At 51.8% G+C, this 14,614-nt stretch overlaps 1 protein-coding gene across 1 annotated transcript; it reads left to right on the top strand.

Annotated features, from left to right (window-relative positions):
• Window positions 1-2,876: 2,876 nt before the first annotated feature.
• FEZF2 (FEZ family zinc finger 2) lies at window positions 2,877-7,798 on the top strand. Its single transcript, XM_037019106.2, has 6 exons — window positions 2,877-3,032; window positions 3,203-4,038; window positions 4,408-5,311; window positions 5,647-5,781; window positions 5,985-6,117; window positions 7,000-7,798. The coding sequence occupies exons 3-6, from the start codon at window positions 4,466-4,468 to the stop codon at window positions 7,257-7,259; spliced, it is 1,374 nt and encodes a 457-aa protein (XP_036875001.1). The 5' UTR covers window positions 2,877-3,032; window positions 3,203-4,038; window positions 4,408-4,465; the 3' UTR covers window positions 7,260-7,798.
• The last annotated feature ends 6,816 nt before the right edge of the window (window positions 7,799-14,614 follow it).

Here is a 14,614-nt window from a genome sequence, read left to right as displayed (position 1 = left end):
GTCAGTCGTGTGCGAGTGGCTTGGCCTGGGTGGGGAGTCCCAGAGCCGCACAACCCCGAGGTCGCGGTCAGGGTCAGGCCCGGCAGAGCCACAGAGGCGCACGGCCTCAGCATGCCGCTCGGCAGCGTGGGAAGAGCACAGGCCGCGGAGGGGCATCAGGCTTGACTCTGGGAGTGTTTCTCCACCGCGGCCGAGGGCCAGATGGGCCGAGGCGAGAGCGTCTGGCTGAGGCTGAGGCTCCTGGAATGAGATGGGCCGGGCGCCGAGGCTTCAGGGCAGAAAAAGACCCCACCGTGGGTCCAGGCCTGTGCTGCAAACAAACGTTCCAAACAAGGCTACCTTGGATGGTGGGAGCGCAGCCCCGGAATCCCCCCCTGGGGCGGAGCGCTCGCCGAGGCCTACCCGCCTGGCCAGCGTTGCAGCCCCACGCCTCCAGGGCAGGTAATTCAGTTCGTCCGGCTGCCGCACCCCAAGCACTGGCACCTCCCAAGTGGAGCTTGGCGACCAGTCTGAACTCGGAGAAAGACTGGGACTTCTAATCAATCAGCACGGTCGCCAGTCTTTTCGGAAAACCATCGCTGTAAAGGACAGGACTACTTCAGGGCAGGAGGCTTGGAAACGTTGTTTTCTACCAATGGATGCACATCCCTGAAACATCTGCTTATCCCTGGAGCCTCCTGTTACCCTTCATGTTGAGTTACTGGGATTTTTTCCTTCTCAGTGGAAATGTGTAGGTAGAAAAAAGCTACCCCTAATCTTACAGAATCCCTCCATCAACTTCCTACAGTTGTTTTGATTTTTATGGTTGTCACCCTTTTTAAAAAGCATTTCAGTTAAAAAAAAAAAAAACTCTGAGATTGAGAATGAATTTGAAGGGTCGGGGGCAGCAATCGAAGTCTCAGCACTCCCTCTACCAAGCGCCACATTTCCCTAGTCCTCTATTATTCTGCCTGAAATCATCTCGTTTACAGAAAATATTTGTTTGCACTATTAGTTGGTACTGGAGTTAATTACTCAATGTGTTAACGTGAAGTAATATGTATAAAAGTAGGATCAATGTTTATTGTGTGGGTGAGCTGTTGAGCAGTGCTTGAATAAACTGCAATTAGGGTTAGATAGAGATTAATTAACATGTGAGTGGCAAGGTGTAAAATAGTTTCCAACCCTGCACTTCAATATAATCTGCAGGCAAGGGAAGGAGAAGTTTGTGGAAGCTAATTAAATACTTTCGTAAAAGCCAGTGTATTCACCCAACATTTGGAAAGAGGCACATTAGGGGCAACTTGTTTTTACCCAAATGTTTTCTTTCTGTTGAGGTAGCACTCCTTTGTGATGCCGGGGAGAGAGAGAGAGGGCTTATGCAGCGACAAAAAGCGCTAGGGATGGCACGGCAGGTTCACGGGAAGCCTTTGGAAGCCTCTCAGCCTGATGGAGCTTTCAGACCAGCAGATCTTGCGAGCTGCTGCAGAGATCAACAATTATCCAATTTGGAAAGGGGTCTGGGGTGCAGTGCTGGTGGCTGAACGGGATCCACGGGAAAGTCGGGATAGAAATTCGGGTTTTGAGGCACTGCGGGTGTATTGATAGTGTTTCAATGTTGGGGTGAGTTGTTGGTCTGTTTCGTGTTTGGTGGGATGGGGGCAGTTCGTCTGTGTTCTTATTTTCGCATTAACATAGGGATGGGGGGTACACTGGGTCTGGAATTCCGCCTCTCTGAACATCTAAATTAAATGGGAAGTGTTCTCCTCCAGAGAAGCAAGCTTCTTTCTAGTTCTGAAATCTGGAATCTGTGTTTGTGCTGGGGGAACTGGAGGTTGTTGTGGAACAGTCATGACTGCTGGATTTAGGGGCAGTTTCCAAGCTTGGCAGGGTGAGGAAATTAACCCACCATAGTCGCCCTCCAGGCCACTTTCCCTCAGAGTCTTCTCTTTGTTCCCTGGCTTGCTTTGCAGGTACACTTCTCCTTTCTCTTACCTGCCATGCCAATATCCTGTCTGAAATTACACGTCAGGGGGAGTGGGTGAGAGAGAAGTTCTGAAGGGGAAAAGGAGTGACTTGCCCGAAGTTAATACCAGACCTTTCCTCCTCCCTTTCCCTGACCCTCTTCTGGGGTGTGTGCAGCTGAGAGGCCTGGGACAGGATGCTCAGTCCCCTGGGACAAGTCCCTGAGTGAAAAAGGACAGGGTCTGCTTCCACCAGTGCTTTCTCGGGCTCCACAAGATCTTGGGTCTTTGGAGATGGAATTCTCTATCAAATCCTCAACCCTGTTTGCTCATATTATACCCACCCTAATCCTCTTAAACTGTAGTTGCGCTACAAAGCTAGTGGTCTTGCAAAAGCCGGCTGGCAAGATATAATTGTCCGGCAAACAAAACCGTCCAAAAGTTTTGTTTTGTGTTGTGTTTTTTAAGCCCTGCACACCCCCCCTTTTACTAACCTAATTCTCTTGTTCGCTCTCTTGCTGACCAACATGCCCCCTCCCTCCCCCCATCCCATAAGAACCCTCACCCTCGACCACTTTTGTTGTCGCCAAGAGCACCCGGCCTGTTGAAAGTGCTGGAGCGTCTGTGAGCAGTTTGTTGTGATACGCAGGTGGAATGGTCTGCAAACAGATGAATTCAGCCCCTCCAAACCAAGCGTGGAGCGCGCTGCTTTTGTGCGCCAGGCACAAAACGCTGAATTCCTCCGAACTTACTTGGGGCCTGTCTAGAAAAAGGCCTTTTCTTCCCTCTGCTTGTACCTCTGGCCACACTAAGTCTTTGCCCGCCCCCCTTCAGGCCCCCTCCCTCTCCCCTCTGATAATCCTCCTCTTTATTTTAGAAAAACACAAAACCCGGTTCCACGCGGTGCTTTAGTGGCTAAAAGTGAAAGAGCCGCCTTGGCAGAATTCAGCTCTATGAATCACTTCGGAAAATTGGTTCGACTGAATGGCCTTAGGAGGAAAAACGTTTTAATAGGATCCAGGGGAGGTTCTGCTGTTTCAATCTGCTCCTTAAACAGGTGGAGATTGGACCTTCTCAATTATACAAACAGTAAGTACCCATCAGCGGGAGAGCTGCCCTCCGAATCCTCCCCGCACGCAGTCCTAAACCAGCATCAGAGCCCGGCTTTGCCTCGGAAACCTGATCGCAAATCAGCGATTCTGATCGATTAGGATCGCAAACAGCCCTGCAGCTCTCCTTGCGGTCTCTCCCCGCTGCAGGCAGGGAGCCGGCCAGAGGGGGGAAGGCGCACCCACCGCGCGCCGAGGCCCCGGAGATCTGGGCGCGCGGCCTTGCTCTTCCGGACGCTCCGGGGTCGTCATTAGGCGGCGGGAGCTCTCTCCCGACCTCCGACGTCAGCCAACGCGAGCTCGGTTTTGCATAAATTAATATTTCCCCATTAACAAGTTCCCCCCTCCAAACGCGGCGCCCGCGTCCATGCGCCACATCCTAATGAGGTAATTATCATTTGCGCGTGTTCGGGGCTGGCGCCGGCTCCGTGGGTAAATGGCAGTTTATTAGCACGATGCCCAGCGCGGCTGCAGAGGGCTAAGGGATACTTCGGTGACTAGACGGACACCCAGGGGCCCTTCGGAACGGCGTGACCGGGACCTCTTGCCCTCCCCGCGTCCCCCAAACCTGTAGGCCCCCAAAGTTGTGAATCACGCACGGAACTCTGCCTAGGTTTGGGCTCTCCCCCCCTTCTCTCCACCGGCAAAACCATCACGATTCTCCCCCCTCCCCCTCCCGTCTCTTCCCTCCTTCCCGATTCGCGAACCGCTCGCACTTTCCCGAGGGGAGCGCGGGCGCCAGTTGCCTCCTTTTAAAGTTTGAGGGGCGGTGGCGGCGGCCGCCGGCAGGCGCGGGGGAACACAGGGGCCGCCACGGGAGCCGCGCCGCCGCCCATGTCATTCCACTTCAAGTGACTTCATGTGATGTCAGCTGAATGTAAAAGACAGTGATCTCACGCGGAGGGGAAGATGTTTGCCATCAAAATGTGACAGAAGAGGCGCGCTGCATGGCTCGGAACGCTTCTCCTTGGCGGTGGGGGAAAGAGGTAAATGCGAGGTGGCTCTCCTGGTCCTCCGCAGCTGCCCCTTCACTGTCCAGCTCCCAGCCAGCGTGGAGGAGGCCGGGGTCCAGGGAACGGTTCAGGGGGGTTCATTTGAGGCTCTTTTCTTTCTTTCTTTCTTTCTTTCTTTTTCTCTCTCCTTTTCCTTTGTAAACCCTCCCCCTTCTTCCCCCTTTCAAAGTCCCAGGGCAGGGGCTGGTGGGTTCCTTTGCGCGCAGGGTTAATGGGCGGTAATTTGGTACCCTTGGGTGCACTTTGTTCTGCCCCTGTTCATTTGAATGCAAATGGGTGACCTGGACGGGGCAAGGTGCTTATTAAATTGCGGTTTCCCTCCCTGCCTTTTCCGGAATGCAGACTTAGAGGAGAGAGGTTGCGCCCTGGCCCAGTCCGTCACGGCTCGGCTCGGCGCGCCATGGCAAGCTCGGCCTCCCTGGAGACCATGGTGCCCCCGGCCTGCCCGCGCGCGGGAGCTTCGCCGGCCACCTCCAAAACGCTGGCCTTCTCCATCGAGCGCATTATGGCTAAGACGTCGGAGCCCCGTGCGCCCTTTGAGCCGCGGCCGGGGGCGCTGGAGGCAGACGGCGGCCAGGGCAAGAAATTGCTCAGCCTCTGCTCGCCGCTGCCCTGTATGATCCCCCTCCAGCCCTTAGGCTACGAGGTGCCGTCCAAGACGCTGCTCAGTTACTCTGAGCTCTGGAAGAGCAGCCTCCGGGCGGGCGGTTGTGGAGGAGGAGGAGGAGGCGGCGGTGGCGGGGGGGCCCCAGTGTGCGGCGCCAGCGGCTTGTGCAAAACCAACTGTGGCGTGTGCTGCAAGGCCGATCTGGGCCTGGCGCCGTCTGCGCTGCCCGCCGGCAGGGTCATCAAGCCGCAGGTCATCAACCAAGCGGTGGGGCTGCCGGCCAGCGGCTCGCTCTACTACTTCAACTATCTGGACTCTGCCGCGTACCCGCCGTCTGAGCTCCTCGGCGGCCACCTCTTCCCGTCAGGTCTCCTCAACGCACAGGGCCCAGCCGCCTTGGCTGCGCACCCCAAGCTCTTTTTGCTGGAGAACGCCAAGTTAGCCGGCCTGACTGCGGACAAGTTCCCCCATCCGGCCCCGTATGCCCATAAGGAGCGCTTGCCCGCGCCTCTGGAGCAGGTGCTGAAGGAGAACTCCGCCCTGACCGCCGAGCGGGGAAGCGTCAAGGGCCATGGCAAGCTGCCCGGGGCCTCCGCGGATGGCAAGCCCAAGAACTTCACCTGCGAGGTGTGCGGCAAGGTGAGGCCCGGGGATCTGTGGGGGCTGGGAGGGGTTTGCAGCGTCGGCTGCTTCCCTGAGACATCTTGGACCTCCCCTTTCTCAAGTTTAGGAGCCCCCCAATAGCTGTCTGCTCAAATTGGGGCCCTCAATTTCCTATCTGTAAAATGGGGATGCCGATGTCAGCGGCCACACAGGACTGGCTTGAGCAGTGGGCTGGGAAACGCTTTGCAAAATGAAAACGTTTATGGCTTCTGAAGGGAGTATTGGTTGGTGGAGGTAGGCTGTGGCCACCCCCGGGCTGATTCTAGACTCTTGGACGGACACACCACAGCCCCCCTCGTGTCCTTCCATAGGTGTTTAACGCTCACTATAACCTCACCCGTCACATGCCGGTCCACACCGGAGCCAGACCTTTCGTGTGCAAAGTCTGTGGCAAAGGCTTCCGCCAGGCCAGCACGCTCTGCAGACACAAAATTATCCACACCCAGGTACGTGGTCCCCGGGCCCCTCCCGGCCCGCGCCAACACCCGCGCCTGAGCGTTGGCGCTGGGGTGAGGATGACCAAGGGTTCCTTCCCCCCACCCTCCGGGAGGTCCCGAGTCCCTTTAAAGTGCCGCTGCAAGGTACTTCCCCCAGGTGGCCTCTCCCCACCAGGGACTCAGCCTTACGGTGTGCGCGCCCCTCTTCACAGGAAAAGCCACATAAATGCAACCAGTGCGGCAAAGCCTTCAACCGCAGCTCCACGCTCAACACGCACATCCGCATCCACGCGGGCTACAAGCCTTTCGTCTGCGAATTTTGCGGCAAAGGCTTTCACCAAAAAGGTAATATGTGGGTGAGACCCACTTCTCACCTCTCCTCCGGCCTCGGCGGGTCGCCGTTAGCGGAAAAGCAGAGACCAAGCCGGAGAGCGGGAGTGTGAGAACTGCAGGCTTCGGCGAAGCATGTCGTTGGAATAGGGTTGTGCTGGGTTTGGGTGGAAGCTCTCCGGGCTGGGTTAGCAGACCTGGGATTCAGGCGGGTTGCCCGAAGACTCCGAATTGGGGAGGTGGGAAGGAAGGGGCAGAAGGAAAGGAAGTAGCGAAAGAGAGGGCATCGTCCTATAGACAAAGCTTCCTTTTGTAGCGGGAACTCCCCAATCAAATAATAATAATAATAAAAAATCGAGGCAAAATCCATCTCCTGGCAATAACCTAAGACTGGGGGACACCGCTGCTGTCCCCAGCATCCCCAGGCCCAGCGCCTCGCTTGGATTTTTCAAGGCACTTTCGGATATCCAGGTGGTAGTTGGGGGACCAGAAGAAGTAACTTTAAAAAGGAAAAGAAGAAGAGAGAGAGACGAAGCCCGGTTTCGTGCGAATTTATTCAAGCGAGGCGGCAGCCGGGAGAAGGAGCCAAAGCGTCTCGGGGCTGCGCAAAAGTTTCCAAGTCGGCCGAGCATAGCGGGAGGGACGCCTCGCGGGCCCCGGGGCCGGACGGGGCAGGGGCTCAGGGCTCCGACTCGGCGCTCCCTGCTGTCGTGAGAGCCTCGGGCTTGACGCGTACGAAGTTTGACAACTTCTTCACTCAGAGAGGTCACGCCCGCCCAGTCAAGCGTCTCTTTCTTGGCGCGGGCACCTGAGCCAACCCCGGGACGCCCGCCACCCTCCCCCCACCCCCCATTCTACTTCGTCTCCCCTACTTTTTTGTGTTTTGATCTCCTGTAGGGAACTACAAGAACCACAAGCTGACCCACAGCGGCGAGAAGCAGTACAAATGCACCATCTGCAACAAGGCCTTCCACCAGGTCTACAACCTGACCTTCCACATGCACACCCACAACGACAAGAAGCCTTTCACATGCGCCACTTGTGGCAAAGGGTTTTGCAGAAACTTTGACTTAAAGAAACACGTGCGCAAACTCCACGACAGCGTGGGCTCCACCGCCCCCTCCACAAAGGACCTGACTCGGACAGTGCAGAGCTGAGAGCTACTGCCTCGCCCTCCCTTCCAGCCCCATGCAACCCTAAAACAGATCACATGTATAAACTTATTTCTAAAACTAAAAGAAAGAAAAAAAAACTATAGCAGAGAGGCTAAAAATCTATTTATCGAAACCAGCATATTTTTGGAAAGCTAAACGTTTCCTCGATGACTGGCAGCAAACGCGTGGCTCCCACCTTTGTATATTTGGGAAATTTATTTAATCCCAGTGCGCCGAAATGTATTTAATTCCAGGCCTCCGTTTCTCCTTGGGCTGAGGGTTTTAACCCCAGCCTGTCATGTGAACGCCCCGGAAGAGCGCGGCGCCCCCAGCCATCCTTATACAGCCATGTAAATCCTCCTGTACAAGCGATCACTGAATATACACATATATGACTCAATAAACAGAATCATTAGTGTGTGTTTTCTTTCCCCCCACCACCCACCTTCTCTGGCCGCGAGGTCACTTCAGCACCCCTAAAGAATGAGAAGGAAACTGGTGTTCATCACATTTCCCTGCCTAAATGCTACTTCGTTTGCCGTGCTGGGAGCTGGGAGAGGCCAAACCAGTGTTCCTGTGGCTCTGACAAGCTGGGCCACCCCCACCCCGCGCCCCATCCCAGGAGCTAGATCACAAAGGCCTACATTGGCCTCCACATGGTGCCAAGTTTCTATTTGGTGACTTTCTGACGCTGGGGATTCTGGATGTTGCCTTTTTTGGGTGATAATTTTTTTTTAAGGAGGGGTTCAAAATGTCTGGGTGTAGGAGAGCAGGTTTGGGGTATGTCCTCGAGCAAAGCGCCGCCCGGAGGTAAACGGCCAGGGCACTGTCCTTTCGAAAGACTTCTGAGCACGTCCTCTGATCTGGGCGACCTAAGGTGAGTAACTCTTCCAATCTTCCCTGAAGGCGAGAACTGGAGACCCAGGGCCCGCAGCCCAGCCGGCGCTCTGGGGCCGGACCCCGGGTGCTGCGCGCCCTGCCGCGGGAGGGCGCACCCGGGCCTCCGGAGCTCGCAGCCCGCGCCTCCCGCGTCCCGATTACCGCGCAGTTAGCCCATTTCCTGAAGAGCTATCTCTGCCGCCGAGCGCACTGATGAAATGATCTCACGCTTGCTTCCTAAGTAATGACCCAAATTAAGAGAGAAAACAGAGACCCTTCAAACAGCATTACATTAATCATCTAATCATTCCCAGGAGGGGGCCAGCCGCCGCAGCCCCGTTTGATCCGAATCTGGATAATCAAGAGCTCGGATTACTGGCTCGGCGCGCCGGACCCCCCACCCCCACCCCCTCCACACTCTTAACATTCACGCCGCGATTCAGCCCACGTCTTCTGTTACAAGGTTCCCCAGCGCGGGAGGAAATGGGGCGCCCGGCCGGGGAGGGCGCATCCACGCAGCCTCGCCATGGCAGTGGCATGGGCGGCGGCGGCTGGGCGCTGATACAAGGCGGGTTTTTACGGCAGGTGGAAGCTATTGGAGGGAAAGATGGTTAATAAGAAAGGAATCTCCCAAATAACTCCGAAAGTGACTGGAGTGCGGATTAGCCCAACGCCTGGTATACAGTAGGCGCTCAGTGCTGCTCGCGCCAGGAGCTCCCGAAATCAAAAAAGCTCTCATTTCCATGACAGGCACTCAAGATACACTCTTTCGAATGTTCACAACATCCTGCAAGCTTGGGGAATGATGTTCCCATTTTACTAGCGGACGAAGAGACTGAGACAGAGATAAGCTAAAAAAATTATATAAAAATGCTGTAAGGTCACACAGGACGAGGTACGGCTAGGATTCGAACTCCAGGCTTTTAGGGAGCACAAACTGTCCTCAGTCCTCGTCGACGGAAGAGGGATCTCAGAATCGGGCCCTGGGCAAAGGCGTTCCGTCGCCGGATCGAAGCTCTGTCCGGGCCACCGCCAAAGGTTGGGTCCCCAGCCCGCTCCCTACTGCGCGGGGAAGGAGAATTGTCGATTTTGTTTGCACAGAGAACGGCGACAGCTTCCTCAGGCTGTCACAGGGGTATTTTTAGTACCTCCGATTCAGAAATAGGAACGTGTACATTAGAATTCCATTTCCTGAAAGGAGAGCGTCCTCGTTTTTGTATCCCCCCCACCCCCCGCTCCCCCGCCCAAGTCTGGGAAGACGCAGCCAGGGGAGGGGGGACAAGGAAGCGAGGAGGAATTTAAATGTTAGCTCGTTCTGGCTGCAGTTCGCTGAGGGGAGAGTGGGACCCAAAGGGATATGCAGATTTAACTCTGAAATCTCGGTGGATGCCACAAACCCCAGGAAACCCCAGGATGGGCGAGGACGACTTGGCGGCTGAGGATATGGAAATATCGCTTTGCTTTTCCCAGAGTTCTCTCCCCAGGCGGCCTGCGGGCTGGTTTAAGGACTCAATGTCATTCCCGGTTCTCACACTGGGTTTTATTAGCCCCGCCCTATACACACCCTCCTTCCTCCATTTCTGGGAGATCTTGGGTGCCCTCTGACAGTAACCTCAACCAAAATGCTTCCGCTGTTGCTTTCCTGGATGGATCCTTTGCAGCCGCACTTCAGCTTAGAGACCCAGACAATGGTTAGGGCAAGCCCAGCTTCTTCCTCAACAGCTTCAGAACTTGGGGCAAGGGGTAGACACCACAAAATTTAGTGCAAAAGCATCCTGTTAAAGAATTGAGATAAAAAAGTAGGCCTGCACGTAGAAACTGTCATCAACTTCTCTTCTTTCCCTTTAAGAAGAAAATATTTTTAAAAATTGGGAACCCCTATCCAGGGAAATAACTTTCTAACCATCAAGTGAGACAACTTTGAGAAATTATTCTGTAATAAGTTTTCACAGGGGAAAGGCAAAAAGGATTGCCCATCTCATAAAGCTGGAGAAATTTGTTTCCAAGTGACAGTTCTGAAGAGGGGTGAAGACGCCATGCTTGCAAGCTAGACAGCAAATGAAATAAAGATTATGGGTGGAGCGGGAGGCATTTCTCTCTTGGACTGCTCATCTCTGCAGTCAGGGATAGAGGCGAGTAACTGTGGCTCTGGGGCAAACCTGAACTGAGTTTCTTGCATGCTCCAACCTCTTTGACGTTGTTGCCTTGTAACCTGATTGCTACTTAACCTTCGCACCAGCTGCTGTCAATCGCTCTCACCTGAGAAGGTGTTGTTTCACATCTGGTGGTAATTGTAGATAAACAATTCTTCTGCATCTATAGGGTTTAGCTCTGTTTTCCACAGGTTTGAGGGCACTCCTCCCTGGTTTAAGATGTTTCCTTCAGATACGGGATTCAAGGAAGGATTCCTTCACCTGAAAAGTAGTGTGAAGAGATAAAGGATCCTCTGCCTGAATTGCTGAACACCTTCCACAGCCCAGTGCAGGTTCTGAAGCCAATACAGAGCTCTTTCAGTCACCAACCTAACTGGGATCCTTCTTAGTTATTCACCATGCATCGGAATTGATGGGTGAAAGGCTCTGTTTTCTGATTTTTAGCCCCCTCTTAATATTAAACTGTTTGCATGACTTGTAGTTTGCAATATTAATAAATGACTTAAACAAGGTAGTCATCAGCTGCATATTAATATTTTAACCTTGATTAAATTGAAGAGGCCACACTGAAAAAATATTTTAAAAAATCAAATTGCGGGGGAGGGGAATCCTGTCACAGACACAAAAAAGACTCCAATTATCTTTTCCCCTACAAGATGTTTGTTCTGTCCATGACTGCTCACACTTCAGCAATCTTGCCAGCAAGACTCAAAAAAAAAAAAACCTCCTTCTTCCAAAGCCACAGCCTTGTACATAACAGATTGTACAGTCCTATTGCCTTAGGCGGGTTAGAGGTTCCTCTCTGCAAAGAGCGACACAGAGAAGTTGCCAGCATCCAGACACATTTTGGGGGGCACTGTGCTCATTCTTGCCTTGGCTACAGAAGTGGATCTATACCGTCCCTATTTTGCTGTTTGGCTCACAAGAAGATAAGGAAACGCCTAAGCCAGGACCAAGAGTTACCGCTGACAAGGCATCCAGGTGTGCTGGCGCTGAATGGGCCGGGGGTACGGGAGGGGAGAATAAGAGCGAGGATGGGAGGGGGGCGGCTGCGAAAGAGAGGACAGGAGTCTTGAGAAAATGCTGGGAAATAAACAACCTCAAGGCAGCTGCGTTGCCCTTTTCCCTGCACTTCCCTCTCAAACGTCTGAGCAACCGGTTTGCTCCTAGAAACATGTTAATTGCCAACGGAGCTCATTAAGGCATGCACATGCAAAACACAGCAAGAAAGATTAAATGGACAAAAGCGCAATAATGAACTGTCAACAATCGGGCCCATCTACGACCAGGATCACTCAAGAATGAGGCATTTAGAGGCAACAAAGGATTGTCTGGGACAGGAAGAAAAGACGACCTAGACTTTTGTTTAGTCAACACAATTGATTACAAATGAGAGATTAACAGGATAGCTTCAGATTTTTTTAAAAAGAAGCAGAAAAGAAAAGTCCAATTAAGTCCACCGAATGTTAACTACATTGCGTTCCATGCCTAGCCCCAAAGAAATTCTCATTAAACCATCCCTGGCGATCCCTTTTGGAAAGTAATTTGTCTCCCTGATGGAGCAGAGAAAGAGAATCGTGTAAAAGAAAGCGTTAGTTCTTGGCACAATGAGCTTAGGAGACACACTAGAAAGAGCCAAAGGGGGAGTTAATGAGCATCTGACAAACTGCTTGGATTCGGGCCTAGAGAACAGCGATGAAAAGATGAAATTGGCCAACAACTATTCTTTATATCAAACATAAAAAGGCCAATCTGAAATGGGGCTGCTCAAAGCTGGTTGAAAGTATATAGTCCAAGAAAAGGGAGCCACAGCCAGGCCCCTTGGTGGACATTGGACGGACAGAAACAAAACGCAACAGGCCAAGAGCTAGGAAATAGACAGAAAGGTGGGCCCTCCATTGCAGAGCAAACTAGAGCCGCTGCCCCCAGGAGGGATGTTTCATGCGTGAAAATTGTACCAGTCTAGACTTTGAGGGTTCCCTAAAGTTCTGGTCATCTGGTCACTAGTACCTGGCATTCACCAAACTTCCCCTCTCTTGTAGAGTCACAGGCACCCCCAGGAGCACCATATGTCACCAGTTCACATTCAGTTCTTTGCTCTCCCATCTGGTGACCATTCAAAATCCTTACCCCCATTGCCTTCCTAGTTCTGTGTGGAACAGAGGTGGCAAGGGAATGGGCCCAGTAATCACACAGGGTTCTGTGGAACAGGTTATGACGTTTTTAAATTACTGCTTATAGTCGTTCATCTGGCTTTAAGAAACTACTTCATTTTAATGTTTCCTTTTTTGAACAAAGTAGGTCAATAGTATATGTTTATATAAGACACACATTGCATCTTAAATAAACATAAATGCTCAGGCATCCCAACAGCAGAAATGTTAATTAAACATAAATGTCCAGGTATCCCAACCATGAGAGCCCAGTGAACAGAATCTTGCAGTGTGATGGGGTCTTCAGCATAGTCCCTCAGCTAAGGAACCCAGAGCAAATTTTGTCATTTCTTAATGCCTTATTTATTCCATCTTTGATGTGGGATTGGTGCCATCTCAGATACTAGAGTGCAGCATATAAATCTTCATTCTAGGTTTTGTTTTCTTACTCTCAGATCCTTGGTAACAGCTATCACATTTCTGAGGGCTTGGCTTGCACTGCAGGCTTTGCTCATGCTTCATGGAAAAAATGTATTGGTGTCTAGAAGTAAAGAATGGGGAAGAAGTGTACCGATTCAAAATAAAAACAGTCATCTAAGATTGAAGACTAGTTCTGGTTTTCAAAGCACAGAGGAGTTATAAAATCTAGAAAGGTGCATTTCAGGAGAGAGGAGAAAAAATGAGACTTTCCTATTGTAGATAAACAAGAGCCTGAAATAATTATTTCTTATCAAGGCAGCCTATCAAGGTCACATGACCTAACACATGATTGTTACTGTTTCTCTCCTTTCTTCAATGTTTCTGAGTCCCAGGTTGCATTTGGAGCTCTGTTTCCTCAGAGCATTTCAATGTCCTCATTTTGCCACCTCCAGCTTTCCCAAGTGGGTAGTGGTGAATTTTCCAGGGAATGATAACATGTTATTTATATGGAGAAAGTCCAGTTAACAGCCTGGGGTATGGCGTCAGAGCTTCCGAGTCCAATCCTAGCTCAGCCACTTACCAGGGAAAATGGCTTTGTCTCTGTTCCTCACCTGCAAAACAGGGACACGAAGAGTACCTATCCCACCTAAAACTGATGTCATGTGTGTCTATTCCACTTCCAAAAAAGAAAAAAAAAGTACCTATTTCACAGCAATCGTTGTGAGGCTTAAATGAGGTAACACACATAATTAGAACTTCCAGAACAGTACCTGGCACATTCACATCAAGTGCCCCAGAAGACAGTGCTTATTATTACAAACACTCAAGTAGTAAGACTTTAATACAGCACGCCATAAGGAAACTTTACCTGTTATCTTGTTGACTTGTCATTACATATTTATTAGGTAGGTTTTCTTAGCGGGGTTTTATTTTAAAGAGGAGCAAACTGAGCGGCTGAGAGGGTATGACTCCCTTTAGTTCACATAACTGGAACACGATTGAGTGGGCACTCACGGTCAGAAGATTCTGACTATGGGGCACGGTTCTACCGGGGATGTGCAAAAGAATCAAATAAAGCTTTTACTAAATATGCCCCTGATCCCCATTTACTGAGCTGTTGAGTTGTCAGATGGGCTCTGTGGCCCAGGAATCTGTATTTTAACCTGAAGGTTTCCCAGACTACGGTTGAAGAAATACTGATGTAGCATTTTTTTCCCACGTTACTATGGCGCTGCCTTTGAAAGATAAAATATCAGCACTTCATAGATTAATGCGTTTGATCATTCATTCAATAAATATGATGTGAACACCTCTAATGTGTCAGACGCTATACTGGGTGCTGGAGTTACAAGGAAGAAAAGGGCGCAGCCTCTGCCGGCAGTTTTTAGTTTAGTAAGGGAGAAAATCACATACAACAAAAATGATACATGGTTATGAGGATGAAATTAGGCATTCAATCCAGTCTGGGTTGGGGTGGTAGGTAGACATCTGTTATTTTTGCCTGCTCATCATCTTTTTCCCGTCTGGTAACAACATCCAACATTTCCTTCGGAGACGCCACCCCTCCCCCACTCCTAATCCCCGTGCCTGGGCGGTCTTTGGGCCCCTCGGCGGCGGGCACGGGACGCAGGACTGGCCAATCAGAGCACAGCATCTCCCCGGCCACCGCGAATGGCTCGGGCTGGGCACCTGACCCGAGCGCGGCCAATGAAAGACCTAGCAGGGACTTGACCCGCGCAGAAGCCGGGCCTCG

This window comes from Manis javanica, chromosome 3 (genome assembly GCF_040802235.1).
Source record: "Manis javanica isolate MJ-LG chromosome 3, MJ_LKY, whole genome shotgun sequence".
Lineage (NCBI taxonomy): Eukaryota > Metazoa > Chordata > Mammalia > Pholidota > Manidae > Manis > Manis javanica.
This window is presented reverse-complemented; position numbering and strand designations above follow the sequence as displayed.

Excerpts from the sequence above, each read along its gene's own strand:
- FEZF2 (XM_037019106.2), top strand. The coding sequence starts at position 4,466 with ATGGCAAGCTCGGCCTCCCTGGAGACCATGGTGCCCCCGGCCTGCCCG. Across the intron at positions 5,312-5,646 it reads CCTGCGAGGTGTGCGGCAAG|GTGTTTAACGCTCACTATAA; the intron begins GTGAGGCCCGGG and ends GTCCTTCCATAG. Across the intron at positions 6,118-6,999 it reads CAAAGGCTTTCACCAAAAAG|GGAACTACAAGAACCACAAG; the intron begins GTAATATGTGGG and ends GATCTCCTGTAG.